The sequence below is a fragment of the Dasypus novemcinctus genome, chromosome 4 (assembly GCF_030445035.2).
Source record: "Dasypus novemcinctus isolate mDasNov1 chromosome 4, mDasNov1.1.hap2, whole genome shotgun sequence".
Taxonomy (NCBI): Eukaryota; Metazoa; Chordata; class Mammalia; order Cingulata; family Dasypodidae; genus Dasypus; species Dasypus novemcinctus.
The window spans coordinates 134,297,590-134,315,637 of NC_080676.1; the positions used below are offsets into that span (position 1 = coordinate 134,297,590).

Consider the following 18,048-nt stretch of genomic DNA (forward strand, 5'->3'; position numbering starts at 1 on the left):
AGAAAAATTCCAACAAATATGAGTTTACAATAAAAAATAATTGTAAAATACTGGAAAGAGAAGACTAACATAAGCAGGAGCATGCATAAATAACAAAATCCAGAATGAGATACATGAAGATTTCAAATCATGTAATTATTGCACATATAAGGCATATTCAGCCCTTTTAATATGTTTAAAGAAACGAAGTGATAACTGAAAGTATGAGTAGGGAATAAGACTAAGCAGATTCAAAAAAAAGATTAAATATTTGTAAATGAGAAATATAATTGGAATTGAAACTCAAATGTAGGAATTAAATAATAGATGCAGTACAAATGAAGAGCAAAGATGCAAGCTGACAGTTAAAACTGAAAAAATCACTCAGACATCAGCTCAGAGTATCTAAAAAATATATAAGACTAAGATATAAAGGATAGAACAAGAGTGTATAATAGATATTTAATTGGAACTTCAGAAGAGGATAATACAGAGAATGTGGGAAAGCAATATTCAACAAGAATTTGAATATTGACATTTCTCCGGAATTGAGGGAAGACAGTAATTCTCTCAGGTTCAGGACTCCTGGGACACCAAGCAGGATAAAGAAAAAGAAATCCAAAGCTATGTCATTATAATGAAATCGCAGAACAACAAAAAGAAAGCAAAACTCTTAAGAACAGCCAGATTAATCACAAAGATAATTACACAAAGTTCATTAAAATAACAAAGGAAGCCACAACACAGTGGAATAATCTTTTGAAAGTACTGAGAAAAAAAGATTATTAGCACTGAATTGTATACCAAGAACCGCTACCTGGCAAAAATGAGGGAATTTAAAGACAAGATACTTTTAGACAAACAAAAACAAAGTTTACCTTCAACAATACTCTGTAAAGGAATCTCTAAAGGACATACATCTGGAAAAGGAAAATGATCTCAGGAGTTTAAGATGGAAGAAGGACTGGTGAGTCAATATGTAGATAAGCATAATTAAATATTAACTACGTAAAAATGATAACATATGACGTATAAGGTGAACAGAACAAGAACACAGGTTACAATATAAAGTAGGAGGAGGATGTGACAGTTAAACAGTCTAAGATCCTTGTACTCTTCAGAAGAAGAGTAAAATTCTCTTTAGACTTTCACAATTTAAATATGTATGGGAACATTTCATATAACTGGGGACAGACTTCTGAATAAAGATTAAGAATAAAACACACATGCATTTAGATTTACTTCTCCCCAAACCTTCACTAGAATGACAGGAAATGGACTTTTTAAAAAGGCTTTAATGCACAACAAGAAAGGTAACAAGATCGAAGAAAACAACATCAAAATTTTGGAAACTGGAAAGCAGATAAATGAAAGTTTACTGACAGAACAAACCCAAATAAGCTAAATTCTAAACCAGCAGCAGGTAAAGCGAAATTTCCAAGTGTTTCAAGATATGGTAGCGTCAGGCACGTTTGAGAGTGGGGATGAAGACAGGGCTATAAACGGCGATTGGTCCAAAGTTAGTTTAGAAGGAAGCTAAACATCAAGATCTCATCTCTACCCATTCTGCACCCTGGCAAGTAACTGAATGTTTATTCTCTCAAGTGGGTAAAAAAGAGAGTCTTTGGACAAGAGGACACCAAGCAGGGTTGGGAGTGGGGAGAAGTAATTGTAGTGAATGGAGTGGGATTAATTGAAAATATATGTACCAAAATTGAGGCTCTAGTGCTTTTCCAGCTTTCCTTCCAGAAAGCTGGCCACCTGGTGTTTGTATTAAGTGCTGAAGATGAGTGGTCTTTTATAAAGTTAATTTTATTGGGGTTCCCCCAAACGGAACCAACCTGAAACTGCAATAGAAAAATATCACCCACATGCCCAGAACTTTCTTTTTCTTTTCGTTTTTTTAAAAGATTTATTTATTTATTTCTCTCCCCTCATCCCCCCTCAGTTGTCTGCTCTTTGTGTCCATTCGCTATGTGTTCTTCTATGTCAGCTTCTATTGTTGTCAGAGGCCCGGGAATCTGTGTCTCTTTTTTTTGTTGTGTCATCTTGCTGCATCAGCTGTCTGTGTGTGTGGTGCCACTCCTGGGCAGGCTGGACTTTATTTTGCGCTGGGCAGCTTTCCTTATGGGGCGCACTCCTTGCATGTGGGGTTCTCCTACGCGGGGGACACCCCTGCATGGGACGGCACTCCTTGTGCACATCAGCACTGCGTGTGGGTCAGCTCCACATAGGTCAAGGAGGTCCTGGGTTTGAACTGCGGACCTCCCATGTGGTAGGTGGTGCTCTATCCGTTGAGCCAAGTCCAGAAAGAGAAGATATTGCATGCCAAAAACAAGAATCAGAACTGAATAAATGCAACATTGGAAGAACAAGAAGGAATTTTTGGAAATGAAAAATATGACCATAGAAATGAAAACTTTAATAGCAGAATTGCAGGTTAAATATTAGGAAATCCTCTAAAAATTAGGTAAAAAGGAGATGGTGCAAAGTAGAGAGGATAAAATTAAAGGACCTGTCTAGGGAAGTGGATATGGCTCAAGTGGTAGCGCTTCCACCTACCATATGAGAGGGCCTGGGTTCGATCCCTGGGGACTTCTGGTGAAAAAGAAGAAGATATAGCCTGCCCATGTGTCAAGCCAATGCCCGAGCAAATTCCTGTGTGGTGATCCAGTGCCTTGCACAAGTGAGTCAAACAGCAAGAAAATGAAGTATCAAAAGAGAGACAAGCAGAGAGTCAAGGTGAAGCACAGCAGAGACCAGAAACTGAGGTGGTACAATTGACAGGGAACCTCTCTCCCTATTAGAGGTCTCCAGGATTGAATCCTGGTGAATCATAGAGGAGAGAAAATGAGAAGAGAAGTCAACACATACAGCAAAAACAGCAGGGCAGGAGGAGGGGAAGGGGGAAAATAAATAAATGAATGAATCTTATAAAAAAAACAAAAAAGCAATGAAATAGTAGATATTCCAGGAGATACTTAAATAACCAGAGGAAAGTCCAAAGAAAAAACAAAGATAATAATAACAGATAACATGATTTGAGCAACTACTAGGTGAAGGGCACTGTGCTAAGTACTTTATATCATTAACTCATTCAAGAAAATTTCCCAGAAAGACAAACATTTGTAGACTGACAGAACCCACTGAATTCCTCAGGTAGTGGATGGAAATAAACCATGGGTTACCATCACGAAATTTCAAAACTCTGGGGAAAAGGGAAGTCACACAGCCAAAAAGAAAAATTAGAAGCTTCAGCTTAAGGTAGGGATTTTTAAAGTACATGTTTTCAATTGCAAGTCCCTTTATGGGTTTTGAAGATCTTTGTACGCAGGATTTAATGTGTCTGTACATATTACTTTAAACAGATTCCATCACTTTATCAAACTGGCAAATTTGAGAAAGGTCCTAGAATGAGGTATAAGTGTGTACATGTGGGTGTTTTTTTTTAAAGATTTATTTATTTTTCTCCCCTCCCCCCCCGCCCCAGTTATCTGTTCTCTGTGTCCATTTGCTGCGTGTTCTTCTTTATGTCCACTTCTGTTGTTGTCAGCGGCACAGGAATCTGTGTCTCTTTTTGTTGTGTCATCTTGCTGTGTCAGCTCTCCATGTGTGCGGTGCCATTCCTGGGCAGGCTGCACTTTCTTTCACACTAGGTGGCTCTCCTTACAGGGCGCACTCCCTGCGCGTGGGTCTCCCCTAAACGGGGACACCCCTGTGTGGCACGGCACTCCTTGCACGCATCAGCACTGCATGTGGGCCAGCTCTACACAGGTCAAGGAGGCCCAGGGTTTGAACCGTGGACCTCCCATGTGGTAGGCAGATGCCCTATCCACTGAGCCAAGTCTGCTTCCCTGTATGTGTGTTTTAAAACTACACAAGGAGAAAAATACGTTTCATTTATGGGGTTTATAAATATAGATAAAAATATTTCCTTAGGTTTGTACAAACATCACTTTTGTGTATTCCTCTTGGAATCTGCATTATGAAGAATGTTAAAAAAATCTGGGTCACTGACAAAGGGCTGATTTATGAATATTAGGGTATTATTTGTATTTATGTACATGGTATAAAACAAAAAATGTATATGTTTATACATTCATTGCTTAGGTATTGAATAGAAGAATTTTCCTCGATAGACAAAAAATGACATGCAGGTTTTTGGATGGTATTAAATCTGTAAAAACATTGTTCACAGAAATGTAAATAGCACATAGTAGCAAGAAATCTTCATTTCTTAAGATTAGCATTATCATTTTCCAGAAAAATATCAGCAGTGTCACGTATGATAGAAAGCATCTTACTTCAAGTACCTTTATAATCCAGGCTGGGAAGAGGCAAAAATCCTTTAATTCTTAAGGATAAGTCAAGCTCTGAATAGGATAGGATTTTAGTTGTCTATGGATGTGTTGATAGATCCATTACTATTGAGAAATCTTTGTAAGGATGGATGTTTTATTAACTGCAGAGTTTTGTATGTCTCTATAATTATCACCTTCTTGATGGACCCTTCCGCTAGTTTAGAGGCTATACAATTCGTGGTGCTATCCTAAGACAGGACAATTCCTTTAATGGTTGTGTGTTATTTGTCAACTTGGTTTGTATGTTCCAGAATTAATGAGGTTTCTCATTACAGCTTCCAGGAGACATACTTTCCCAGGTGACAATTACAGCACAACCAGAAAGACTTCTGTAAGATGTCATTAGTAAGTGTCAGATTACTGCATAATTTTGATTACTGTTTATAAGAATCTAGTCACAAAGCAAGGCCTAAAGATTATTTCATATAAGTTTTTAAAGAACAGACATCTGCACAAGTGTTCATAGTGGCATTATTCATGATTGCTAAAAGTTGGAAACAACCCAGGTGTCCATCAACCAATGAATAGATAAACTATGGTGTATTGACACAATGGAATATTATGCACCTGTAAGAAGAAATGAAGTCGTAAGCATATGACAACATGGATGACCCTGGAGGACATTATGTTGCGCGAAGCAATCCAGACACAAAAGGACACATACTGTATGATTGCATTACTGTGAACCAAATATATTATGTAACATATTGTATGATTCAAAAAAATTTTTATATGTATCCAGTACATTTAATTGAGAAACGTGTTTTTATTTAATTATTGTTTATATTTTCAACTATTAAATGTACAAAATAGTTTTAAAAAAAGGGACATTAGGCAAGAACATAAGGTAAGCTGCTCCTTTCAATAGTTACTTAAGGTTTAGAGATGAAAATTTTTTAAAATTTGTGTTCAGTGTCTTATAGAAGCTTGAAACACTGTTGTCAAAGCTTGAAACATTTGACGAATGTAAAGTTGTCAAATTTACATTTTTAAAAGTGCATTCTAAAAAAGATATACTAAAGGGTAATAATTTGTGATTTATTTCATGGATGTTTAAATTTTTTACTAACATATGATATAGAAAATATTCAATTAAACAAAAACTTGAGAACCTACAACATGCTGTGTTTCCAAGAGCAATAAAGATGAATAATGTATTGTGCCTAGTAAGGGAAGAAATTGTAGTAGGGATGTGGAGAGGGTGGCTATGGTGGCTGCTGAGGGTAGGGAGACGGAAGAAGAGATATAGTGTGAGGGCATTTTCAGGATTTGGAGTTGTCCTGGGTGGTGCTGCAGGGATGGATGCTGGACGTTGTGTGCCCTGTTGCAGCCCACTGGGTGGACTGGGGGAGAGTGGACTACAATGTGGACCACTGTCCATGTGGTGCAGTGGTTCTAAAGAATGTATTCGCCAGGGGCAGTGGATGTGCCCCAACGATGGAAAAGATTGTTGATGTGGGGTGGGCGGGGTGGGGGGTATACGGAGATCTCGTATATTTTGAATGTAACATTTAAAAGAAAATAAAGAAAAAAAAAAAGATGAATAATGAATACTTTGAAATGTTCAGAGTAAGAGAAGTGATTGGATTGGTATGCAAATACTATCACAGAAGGAGGCAGAAGTAAAGGTTATCAGAAAAAGTACCAGGAGGAAATGGATTAAGATGAAAAAATCTTTTGGATAACTTCTTAAGATTTATTCTAGTAAATGGTTGAAATGACCCCTGAATTTACTTCCTCTGCCCTTCTCTAATTCAATAAAGAATAAAACTTTTCCAACATTTTTATTAGTCGTTACCACTTACTGAGTACTTACTATGTGTCAGGCAGTGTGCCAAGCATTTTGGGGGCATTATCTCATGTATTTTCATAGCATGCACCTGAAGTAGGTGCTACTTCCAAATACTTTGCCCAGTTACTGGCCCACTGCGGTGTCCAAGCGTAGCCATCGCACTATGCTGCATCCCTTCTCTAATTCACTCCTGATATGGAAATGTTCCAAATTCCGAAGCCTCTCAGAGGTTATAAATAAACGTTATCTGGAAAGAGCAACCCGAGAACAAGCAGCGAAATGACACAAGAACAAGTATGAAGGACACCAGGGCAAGAGCGATGTGGAAGGATCGATGGGGACGTCCAAGATCCCTAAATCCCCGCATGCCCCACTTTTTTTAAACCCACCCCTACTTAGACCCACTTTTAAAGCTCACTGGCCTTCGTTGGTCCATTGCACGGCTACAGGTCTTTTAAAGGAGGTGGTGGGGGAAATGTGGTTTCCCAAGCCAGAAGCTGCCGTATAGTAGTTCAGTCTTTGCTGGCTGCAGAGAAAAGCCTCCTCGCGCCTTCCTCGGCACAGGCCCTTCTCCGCTCGGAGGAGGAGGGAGCAGAACGCTGTCCCCAGGGTGCAGGTCGGGGAACACAGCCCCGAGGGCGCCGCCCGGCTGGGGCGGCGGGCTGGAGGCTCCACGCTCCCGCCTCGCGGAGCTGGCTGGGCGGGTTCGGCGGGGGCGGGCAGCAGCCGCCCTTCAGGGTGGGGAGACCCGCAAATATCTTCCCGGGGACAGCGCCCCCGGGGAGGACGCGACCGCCGTTTCGGTCGCCTGGGGAGAGGGACTGGCGCGACCCTCGTCCCCAAACCCTGGATATTAAAGTGAAGGCTGGGGGCGCAGGGACGCGGGCCCCAGCACCCGACGCCTCGCGCCGAGGGCGGGAGGGTTCCGGGTCCCGAGGATTCCCCCGGGCAGCCCGCGAAGGGAGCCGGTTGCCACGGCAACGCCACGCGGCCCCGAGTCCCCGCTCGCGCGGCAGGGAGAGCAGCACGCGGCCCGGCGGCCCGCTCCCGGAAGTGACGCGCCTTCACCTGCCGAGCGGGGGGAGGGGCGGGGGAGGGGCGGGGCGCGGAGGTGCCGCCGCCGCAGCCGCCAGCCAGTCGGGAGCGCGCGGGGCGCGAGGAGAGCCGGACCCGCGTCGAGGGCCGTCGACCTGCCGCCGCCGTCCACGGCCGGGCCGCCACCATGGCGCTTCTGCTGCGCGTCGCGCTCCTCTGCGGAGTCGCGGGTGAGTGGGGGGCGGGACGGCTCCCCGCGCCCCGCGCCGCCGGCTCAGCCCAGGGGCGCTCGCTGCCCCCCGGCCACCGAGGAACAATGGGGCGTGGGGGAGGGGGCGGGCGCATTTGGGGGCGCCGTCGGCGGGGGTGCTGGGGGCACTGCACGCGGGGTGGCTTTGCAGCGTCGCGAGCGCGAGCCGCGAGGGCGCAGCGGCTCGGGGCTGAGCCCTGGGAGCGCCTGGGTGTCTCGGGGGGCGTTGGCGGAGCCGGGGACGGAGCCCGGGCTTGAGGGTGGCGTGGAGGGGCCCGCTGGGCACGGGTGGGCGGGCGCGGCTGCCCGGTGCGCCGGTCCTCTCTCCCAGACGGCTGGCCGTGGGCTCGGACTCGGCGTTGTTTGCTCTTGTCCTTTCTCCTGTTAGCCTGGGTTGCGTGTTCGTCCAGGGTTCCCCGATTTTAAAAGCCTTGGGTGGCGAGTTTTCGGGTGTCACGCAGTCCTAGCGGATGAGGCTGAATTACAAACGCCATTGTTAAATGGACCCCGAGCTGTTCAGTGTCTCGGATCGTCCGAGGTACCTCGAGGAAGGAGAAGGTGGACGAGGACCAAGCCCAGGCGTTCTTGGTCTCGCCCGAGGGACGAGCCCCACGCCCGAGCGGCTGGCTGCGATAGGCGAGCTACGAAGTAGCCCACGGGAAATCAAATGCTGGTGCCTGCAGAGGTGCGTATTGATACCTGCAGTCCCGGGGCAAAGTGCAAAGAAGAATTTAGCCACCACTGTTTTGCGTTTGTAATGAGTTGGTTTATCCTGAAGATAAGACGGGATCTTGCCCCGGGTAACTAACTCCTAGCTAAGAATTCATCAAGTACATGCTTTCGACTGTACCTTTCTCTCAGAAGGGGAAAAACAGGCGTTTAAAAAGAAGTGGACCATTAGACATTAGAAGGCATAGTCATTTTGGAAAAAAAAAAACAACAGCCCAACAACCTGATTTGTTTTAGCCATCTGATCTTTGTCAAACTAAGCATGGCCGCATTTTACAACCAAATGATACATTAAAAATTCCATCGGTGAAAATATGGGAGGCACATTCGGTATAACCTCCGGAAGGATAAAAATTTTTTTTTTTTGCTTTAAAGCGGGATCGGGTGGCCATTTCTGTTGGGATGGCTCTCTGCTTCCTGTTGAAATGTTAATTCCATTGTTGGATGACACAGCTGTGAGCATTACTCATGGGATCAACAGATTCCATTAACAAGTCTAATGTTCGATCTGATTCTATAGCACTGCCTCCACCTTTTTGATACATATCATGTGGAATTGGCTTAAATTCCTAAAATAAAGCTTCTGGAGAGGTTCATGTAACCAGTTCACTCAATACCTTTGTCTCATCAAGGCCTAAACTGAAGTTAGAAGTTGGCAGTGTTTATGTCCTTTTAGGAAAAGTGTTTTTGACCACATCTTAAGCAGAAAAAAGCAGATCAGTTAGAGGCGTTTTTTTCAGGGAATATCCAGATACTTGTCTGGATTTCCTTTTTTCTCACTTTGGTAAGCACGGTCTCAGCCAAGGATATTTTAATATGTTAGGAGTCATTCTGCTGATAAAAAGTATGACTACGGTAGAGCAAACGTTTCATTAGAGGACAGTGTCTTGTCTTCAGCTCAACAAGACAATTACTTTAATTCCAGTTTCCCAGCTTAAGAGACAACTCAGTAACTGTAATTGATTATGCCTTTCAGAACTTCAAATATTTCTGACTATTTTAAAATTTTGTTGCTAAGAGATAAAAGTTCAGTGTTAGCATGATCATCTCCTACATTAGCAAAACAAGGCCCAGGCTTGCTATATGGAAATTGCACTGCAGTCTCTGGTAGTCTTCCATTAGATCTGTCTCCACATACCTTGTAAAGGATTTGGTATATTCTGAATGCTAATGGGACTTCTTTGTATTTTTATTGTCTACCTAGTAACAAGTTATACTATAAGTAATAGTAGTGGTAAAGTAGAAGAGCAGTAACAACAGTAGGAAAATTAAACTCTTAAATGGACACTAATTAAATACCAGGCACTGTTCTAAGAGCTTTACCTGTACTTACTTAATTTACCTAGCAACTCTAGAGGGTATGTGTTATAATTATCCCTGTTGTACAAGAGGGGAAATTGAGGCCCAGAGAAGTTACATAATTTAACCTAAGATCACAGCGCTGGAAAGTGGTGATCTAAGAATTGAATGCAAAAAGCTGTTGATAATATCTGTGCACTTAACCTCTATGGTATTCTGCCTTTCTGCCTTTCAAGCAGCAGACATTTTGCCCTCTTTCATTACCTCTAATCAACATCTTAATTTCTACCAGCAGTCCTTTATTAAACTGTTACATTACAGGGTACCAGGGGCAGAGGTGGGGGTGGGGAATGGGGAGTTAATACCCGGTAGGTAGAGAGTTTTGGTTTGAGATGATGGAAAAGTTTGGGTAATGGATGGTGGTGATGGTAGCACAACATTATGACTGTAATTAACACCTGAATTGTATACTTAAAAATAGTTAAGATGGGAAATACTATGTTGTATATAAGTTAGCACAATAAAAATTAAAGTGGGAAGACAATATAGAAGAGACAAGTAATTTCCAAGCCAAATGATGCATAAAATAGAATTCATGCATTTAGAAAATGAATTTTTAAACTAGTTTTGGGAATTTAGTACAATAATTGAAAAGTTCCATGTCTACAGTCTTCTAAAGATCTAAACATTTTGGATTTCACAAAATCCAAAGAGGAAACTGTTCCTCTTAAAAAAAAAAAAAAAAAAAAAAAGGACCTACTTTTTATTAGACTGTGTGCCAAGGCTTTTATTAGTTCTTTTAATTCCCTGATCTTAAATAAAAAATGAAAGAATACTTTCAGGCCCTAGGATTCTCCAGCACTAGGAATCTTCAGTCGGTGCTAATAAACTAATGTGGCCCATGTACCAGCAGCAGCACCGTCACCTATGTATCAAGTTAAAGTTTGGGGTGCTGCTGTTTTTCGCACTGTCAGTGTTGAGTAGATATAAAAAAGACCTGGACAATAATTCAATAGTTGTGGTCTCCCAACACTTGGTAACCACTATCCTCTCTGTCCTTAGTTGCTTTACCTGTCAATAATGGGGATCCTTCTCTGTCAAGAGTTGTTGTGAGAAGCAAAATGAGGTTATCTTTTCACTTTACCAGGGGTCTTTTCCTTTACATAGAAATGTAAGGGTTTTAGGTGTGACCTTTTCTCCTCCATATACCCACCTCTTAATGTTTATATTCCTGCAGTGACACCACCACCAGAGCAAATGCTGCTTTCCTCCAAGGCTGACCCCTCCCTACTCTGCTTCTTACGCAATCTGTTGCAGGCCCTCCATCAGTTGCCCAGTTTATCTCATTATACTAGATCAGAGGGCAGGGCAATGTTGTTCACAGTCTCATTGTCATCTTGTGGCACTTGGCTGTTAGCCAGTATTCATTAAATGTTGGTTACATGACTGAGTTTTCAAAGTCTATGCCTCTTGGTGTGTGTATATAACATAGCTCTCATCCATCTCATGTTCTCTACCTTCTTATCCAGGAAAGATTGTCCTTGTAGTGATTATTACCCTAGCCTGGTCTCATTCTCAGTCTAAAGAAGTTGAGCTACTGCTTCATCTCTGACTTTATGCATTGCATACCCCTGCTTCAATCACCAAGGTAACAGTAACCCACGTCCCACCCAGTGATCCCTTTAGGGCCCCTTTACCTCCCTCAATTCTATCCCAATCTGTTGATCTGCCCTCAGCTGCTTTCTAAAACAGGTTCCTTAAAGTCAGAGTTCTTCGTGGTTTGGTCCACAGTTCCCTTTTCCCTTTTCAGATTCTATCTTAAACCCGGGTGACCTCGTCTCTTCATCAGGGTATCTATCCTCCAGGTAGTTGCTAGTGACTCTCAAATTCTGGATGACTGTTTCCAGCTGCCTGACATTCAGTTTTCTAGTGAATGCATTTGAATACCTTAGGCTCTACATGTCCCCAATTGAACTCATCAGTTAACTGAAAAAACTCTTCAGTAATTCAGATAGTAAATTGGTGGCCTGCCATGTACTGTGCCCTGTGCTAAGTGTCCATGCAAAGAATAGGACTTTGCAAGATGCCAAAAGTTTGGTAGAACATTCCAAGCAGATGGTATAGTTTTTGCAAAGACTTGGAAGTCTGAAAGGGTATGTGTCTTAGGAGGTGAGAAGTTCAGTGCATGTAAAGGATCTGATCAGCACTTCTTAAACTGCATAGGAATCATTCTGATTAAGGAAGTCTGCAAAGTTTGCATTTCTAAATTTCCTGGTGTTGCCCCTGTTGTGGGTCTCATTGAGGGCCATTCTTTGAGTGGGCAAGATTTAAAGGCTGTATGGCCAAGCTTGGTAGATAATTTGCACTTTTTAATTTTTATTCCATAGCATTGAGGAACTCATAGAGGTTTTAAAGAAGTGTGGTTATAATGCTGAATTTTTTTCTTGGTAACTATGCAGTAGTGAAGATGATCTACAAGTAGATAGATCTAGTAGATCTAATGGATGAACTCATGGGGGTTGAGGGGTGATCCGAACAAAGGTGGTGCCTGTTGAACAGAGCAGAGAGTTTGTGTATTTTTTTTTTTTTCTAGACAAGGGAATAAGGAGTTTATTGAGAAACAAGAAAAAGTACACACCCCAGATAAAGGTGTGAGTGTGCTACAGGGTGAGATGCTGGGGTATCGTTTTGATCTGGAAAATTTTTCTGAGGCTCATGGAGGGGAACCTGATGTCTAGTTGGGTGAGTGGCCAAAAAAAAAAAAAAAAAAACTAGTAAGATTTCTGGCTTATGTGACTGGGATATCACTAACCTACAGGGAATAAAGAAGAGAGGAGCAGGTTTTAAGGAGTGGCAGTGAGCCCAGGATTGGACTGGTTGTATTTGAGGTACTTGTGTGGAATGGAGGTAAAAAGTGTTTCAAAGTACTGAATCTCAGAAGAGAGGCAATGACTGGTCATACGGAATTGAGAATTGTAGCTGACAATTGGCATCCGTGTAAGGTGACATCTATGTAAGGTTAACCAGGAAAAGCAAGTAGGACAAGAAGAGAAGGTAAAACGTGGCTCTGGGGAACATCTACATCTAATAAGTAGATGGAAAATGAGGAACCTGAGAACAACGAGTGTTCTAGAGTTGATGGTGTCCTAGAGACTGATGCAGAAGAAAATGAGGTCTGTGGAGCTTACTATTAGGAGGTTATTGATAACATTCAGGAGGTTGTTGATTCCATAGGAGAGGCAGTTTCTGTAGTGGCAAGAGTGAAGCTATATTTTAATAGGTTGAGGACTGGGCATCAGGTAGTGGGGTGCACTTGAAGTTGGTTTGACAGCAAGTGGTTGCACATACAGCCTTTTTCCAGAAGGAAATAGTAACTCTGGGGAAGAAGGTAGGTAGAAGCCAGCAAATAGGAACTCCTTTACTTCCCACCACCCAGACTTTAGAACCGTATTTACATCATCATCCTTCCTTACTACAGTGTTTGCCCCCTTAAGGCTAATTCCTGAACCCTGAACAATTTGCCTTCTCTGGGATGCCACTCAGCTATCTCTTCATATCTGTATCCTGTCGTCACCTTTAAACAAACTTCTTTCTCCTGCCTTACAGCCTTTCAATCCTATTTATTCCCCTTTAGCAACTGCAGGCACACTTTGTCTCTTTCCTTTCTCAACCAGAATTCTTGAAGGAGGTGCCTACATTTGCTGACTCCATTATTTTGCTTCAATTCTTCATTCATTCTTCCACCCTTTGAAATCTGATATTCATCCCCATTTACTCCTGGGAAACTGCGGCTGTCACTGTTGCTGCAGCCAATGGACACATTACACCTTTTACCTCTTAAACCCTGCCAGCAGGAATAGCTCTGTTGAAAGTCTCTTTCCCCCATTCCTCTCATTTCCTTTTGTGGATTCAGTTTCCTCCATATACCTTTAATGTTGGGTTCCTCAGTCTATGGCTTCAGTTACCTTTATGTGCTTATAGTTTTCAGTCTCTTTCTAGGCCCTTTCCCAGCTTTACCCATAATTTCAAACCACCCACTTGACCTCTCTGCTTAGACTGCTCAGAGACACCTCCATTTGAACTGGTCTCTTTGAATGAATGGCATTTTCAGCCACCAGAATGCTCAGGCAGAAATTTGGGCACCCAACTTGATAAAATGTCTACCTAAATCACCATTTTATCCGGCATAGCTCTCACTGGCCATGTAGAAACATTTTCAGCTTTGTTTCCCATTTTCTTTTACTACTGCATGGAGTATTGGATTCAACAAAAATGAACCAATTAAGAAAGATTACAGTAATACAACTGCAGGAGCCCACCAAATCAAACCATGGACTCGGCTCCAGCTTCCTGACTGATCACTTCACCATGCCAAGGCCTTGTTCTTCTGGCCCCCTCAGACTCCCCCCAGTTTCCTAGATTCTCTCACTTGCTCACAGCCAGTCAGTTTCTAAGTCACTTCTGTCCCTCCAGCCACTACCTGTTTCCTGGTTACACCATCGTCACTTAAACTTGTAATACCTTCATTATTTTTTTTAAAAAGATTTATTTATTTTTAAAAATTTCTCTCCCCATCCCCCTGTTGTCTGCTCTCTGTCCATTCACTGTGTGTTCTTCTGTGTCCGCCTGCATTCTTGGCATGCGGTACCGGGAAACTCACTTTTTTTGTTGTTGCTGCGTCAGCTCTCCGTGTGTATGGCACCACTCCTGCATGGGCTGTGCTTTTTTTTCACATTTAGCAGCTCTCCTTGCAGGGTGCACTCCTTGCATGTGGGGCACCTCTATGCGGGGGACACCCCTGTGTGGCACGGCACTCCTTGCACGTGGCAGCATTGCCCCATGGGCCAGCTCACCACACGGGTCAGGAGGCCCTGGGTACCGAACCCTGGACCCTCCATATGGTAGGTGGGCGCTCTATCAGTTGAGCCACAGCTGCTTCCCTAGTTTCGTAATTGGTCTCTAATTGAGGTACCACCCTTACTGGAGCTTGTCCTCACATTTACCAAGTGTACCTTTATTGTAATTGTCTGTTTTCTCTCATCATATGTACATTTCATTAGGTCAGGACTGTCTATTAACTCTTGTTTTTTCAGTTTTTTTTTTTTTTTAGGAGGCTCTGGGCCCTAACCTGGGACCTCCCATGTGGGAAGCTAACGCTTAACCACTTGAACCGCATCCGCTCCCCTGTTAATTTATTCTTAATTTCATTACTAGTATCTAGCAGTTGCATGTCTCACCCATATATATATATTTGTATTTTTTTCTTTTATTAGAGAATCTGTATGTCTACAGAAAAGTCATGCGGAAAACAGAATTCCTATATGCTTCCTTCTCCCTTTATTTCACACCTTGTATTAGTATAATTATTTTGTTAGAATTGATGAAACTATAATTTAATTGTACTGTTAATCCTAGTCTTTAGTTTATGTTAGGGTTCACTGTTGCTTTGCACAGTCTTTTTAAAAAAATTTTATCTAGTAACAAACACCCTAAAATTTCTCCTTTGAGCACTTCCAAATATATAATTTATTGCTATAAATTACATTCACAGTGTTGTGCTACCATCACCACCTTCCATTACCAAATTTTCCTTCCTTCCAAATTGAAACTCTACAATTTTTTTGTTTTGCTTTTTATTTGTGCAATTTAAACATTTACTCCCCATTCTCTATCCCTATCCTGGCCCCTGGTAACTTGTATTCTAGTTTCTGACTATGAAATTCTTAAAATTATTTCATATCTGTGAGATCATACAGTATTTGTCCTTTTGTGTCTGGCTTATTTCACTTGACATGATAGTTTCAAGGTACACCCTGTTGTAGCATGTCAGAACTTCATTTCTTTTTGTGGCTGGCTAATATTCCATTGTGTGTGTATAGATCATGTTTTGCTTATCCATTCATCTGTTGATGGAAACTTGGATTGCTTACATCTTCTGGCATTTGTGAATAATGCTGCTTTTTAACATCAGTGTGCAAATCTCTGTTCGAGTTCTTGCTTTCAGTTCTTTTGGGTATATAACTAGAAGTGGAATTACTGGGTTATATGGTATTATAATTCTATACTTAACTCTCTGAGCAACCACTAGTCTGTCTTCCATAGTAGTTGCACTCATTTTATGTTCCCACCAGCAATGAGTGAGTGTCCCTAATTCTTCACATTCTCTCCAACACTTGTAATCCGCTCCTCCCCCTCCCTTTTTTTAATCATTCTAATGTTTGTGAAATGGTATCTCATTGTGGTGGGTTTTTTTTTTTTCCTATCTAGTTGCATCATCATCTTTAGGTGTGGCGTTTCACCCTACTGCACAGGGGCCTGCCTCCCCCCAACCCCTTTTTTTTTTTTTTCAACCAGGAGGTCCTGGAATTGAACCGGGTTCTCCATATGGTAAAAGGAGCTCAGTTGCTTGAGCCACAGCCGCTTCCCTCACTGTGGTTTTTATTGGCATTTCCCTAATGGCCAGTGATGAGCATCTTTTCATATGCTTTTTGGCCATTTGAGTTTCTTCCTTGGAGAAGTGAGTGTTGACGTCTTGCCCATTTTTAAATTGCATTGTCTTTTTTGTTATTGAGTTGAAGAATTTCTTTGTATGTTCTGAATATTAAACCCTTATTGGATATTGGGTTTCAGAATGTTTTCTCCCACTGGGTAGGTTGTCTTTTTATTTCATGATAAGTCCTTTGATGCACTAAAGATTTTAATTTTGATGAGGTCCCATTTATCTTTATGTGTGTCTGTGTCTCATCCTTTGGGTGTGTAAAGTCTTAGAAACCAGTGCCTAACACTGAAGATGCTTCTCTGTGTTTTTCCTAGGAATTTTATTTTATTTTATTTTTTAAAAGATTTATTTCTTATTTCTACTCCCTCCCCAGTTGTCTGCTCTCTGTGTCCATTTGCTGTGTGTTATTCTGTGACCGCTTCTGTCCTTATCAGCGGCACCAGGAATCTGTGTTTCTTTTTGCTGTGTCATCTTGCTGTGTCAGCTCTCCCTGTGTGCGGTGCCATTCTTGGGCAAGCTGGACTTTCTTTCACGCTGGGCGGCTCTCCTTATGGGGCACACTCCTTGGCGTGGGGCTCCCCTATGCGGGGGGCACCCCTGCGTGGCAGGGCACTCCTTGCTCGCATCAGCACTGCACGTGGGCCAGCTCCACACGCGTCAAGGAGACCCGGGGTTTGAACCGTGGACCTCCCATGTGGTAGGCGGACACCCTATCTATTGGGCCAATTCTGCTTCCCCGTAGGGATTTTATAGTTCTGGCTCATATATTGAAGTCTTCGGGCCATTTTGTGTCTAATTCATTTTGATTTCTTTCTTTTTTTTAACAAACCAATTGTATTGATACATGTTGATAAAGCATATGATCCCTCCAAATGTATAATCATTGGTATTTGGTATAATCATTTAGTTCTATTTCTAATTAAGAGGCAATTAGAGTTTAAGCCTTAAAGGTCTTATTGAATCAGTATTTGGGTGTAGAAGGAAAGACTATTTCCTGACCTCTGAGAAAGGGAAAGTAAGATGAGGGAGATAAGACCAGCCTATTTTTTGGGTAGGTATGAGATCAATGGCATGGTTCAGTATGTCCTTTAGTAGTTGGTGAAGGAAAGGATCAATGGTCAGATTAGTCAACATTTCAACATTGATGCATATTGAGACATTAGAAATTTCTTCAGAAAGCTGGCCTGTATTTGACTTACCGCACACCTCACTTTGCACTAGCCACATTTCAAGTGTCCAGTCTCCATATATGATTAGGAGCTCCCGTATTGAACAGCACAGGTCTAGGACTTGGAGCTTTAGTTCTGGTCATCTTCTGGAACATCCTATCGACTGAAAAAACCTGGGTGCAGTGTGCCATCAAAAGAGCTTTGTCAAGTGGAGCATGCCTTTTGGATTTGTTCTCATGAGATTATATTTCTAAAATAATTATTTAGGTCATGTAGTATTTTCTAGTTGGCCAGGAACTAAATAAAGGGTCCCTTGTTTCTCATTTACTTTCTTGTACTCATTAGAACATTTGTTAACAAACAAAAAATTGTATCAGCTTTTCTATTCAATAGTTATATGCGTTCCAGTCTTAAGTATGAAACAAAAAAATATATGCACAAAAATCTTATTTTTAACATAAATGCATTTATGGAGAGATGCAAAGTAAGTAGGAATAGATTGGCCCATGGTAATGATTGCTGGGGAAATTAGAATTTACTTAAGGATGTTAGAAAGGAATCTCAAGATTGAGGTAATCAGGTTGGGCATGCCAGGGGTGCTTTGCTTTTCCCTTGAAATTAACTTTTCTTTATTAATTTCAGAGCTATCCATAAGGAGATATATTATTTACTCGTTTTACTATTTGTTTCTTGGGGTTTCCTGTTGTCGGTGATCTCTTTTTAAGACACTTCACTTGCAGTTTTTGTTTTTTGTTTTTGTTTTGCCAAGTACACAGTCAGTTTTCTTGTTTCACATTATTCAAAAAATATGAGCAGAGAATGTGAGGGTTTTTTTTTTTTCTTCTTTTAATGAGGAAAGAAGCCAAGGAAGATTTCTTTAAATGGAGCAGTATGTAGTATTCTGTGATGGTGATGAAAATATTCACCATGGCAAC

General features: G+C 41.9%; 1 protein-coding gene across 5 annotated transcripts in view; it reads left to right on the top strand.

The window, feature by feature from the left end:
- Positions 1 to 7,269: 7,269 nt before the first annotated feature.
- CXADR (CXADR Ig-like cell adhesion molecule) overlaps positions 7,270 to 18,048 on the top strand; it is a 72,601-nt gene continuing 61,822 nt past the window's right edge. For all 5 annotated transcript variants that reach the window (XM_058296110.2, XM_058296111.2, XM_058296113.2 and 2 more), the window contains exon 1: positions 7,270 to 7,397. In XM_058296110.2, coding sequence (XP_058152093.1) covers positions 7,355 to 7,397 — 43 coding nt within the window. In that variant the 5' untranslated portion in view covers positions 7,270 to 7,354. The remainder of the gene's footprint in view (positions 7,398 to 18,048) is intronic.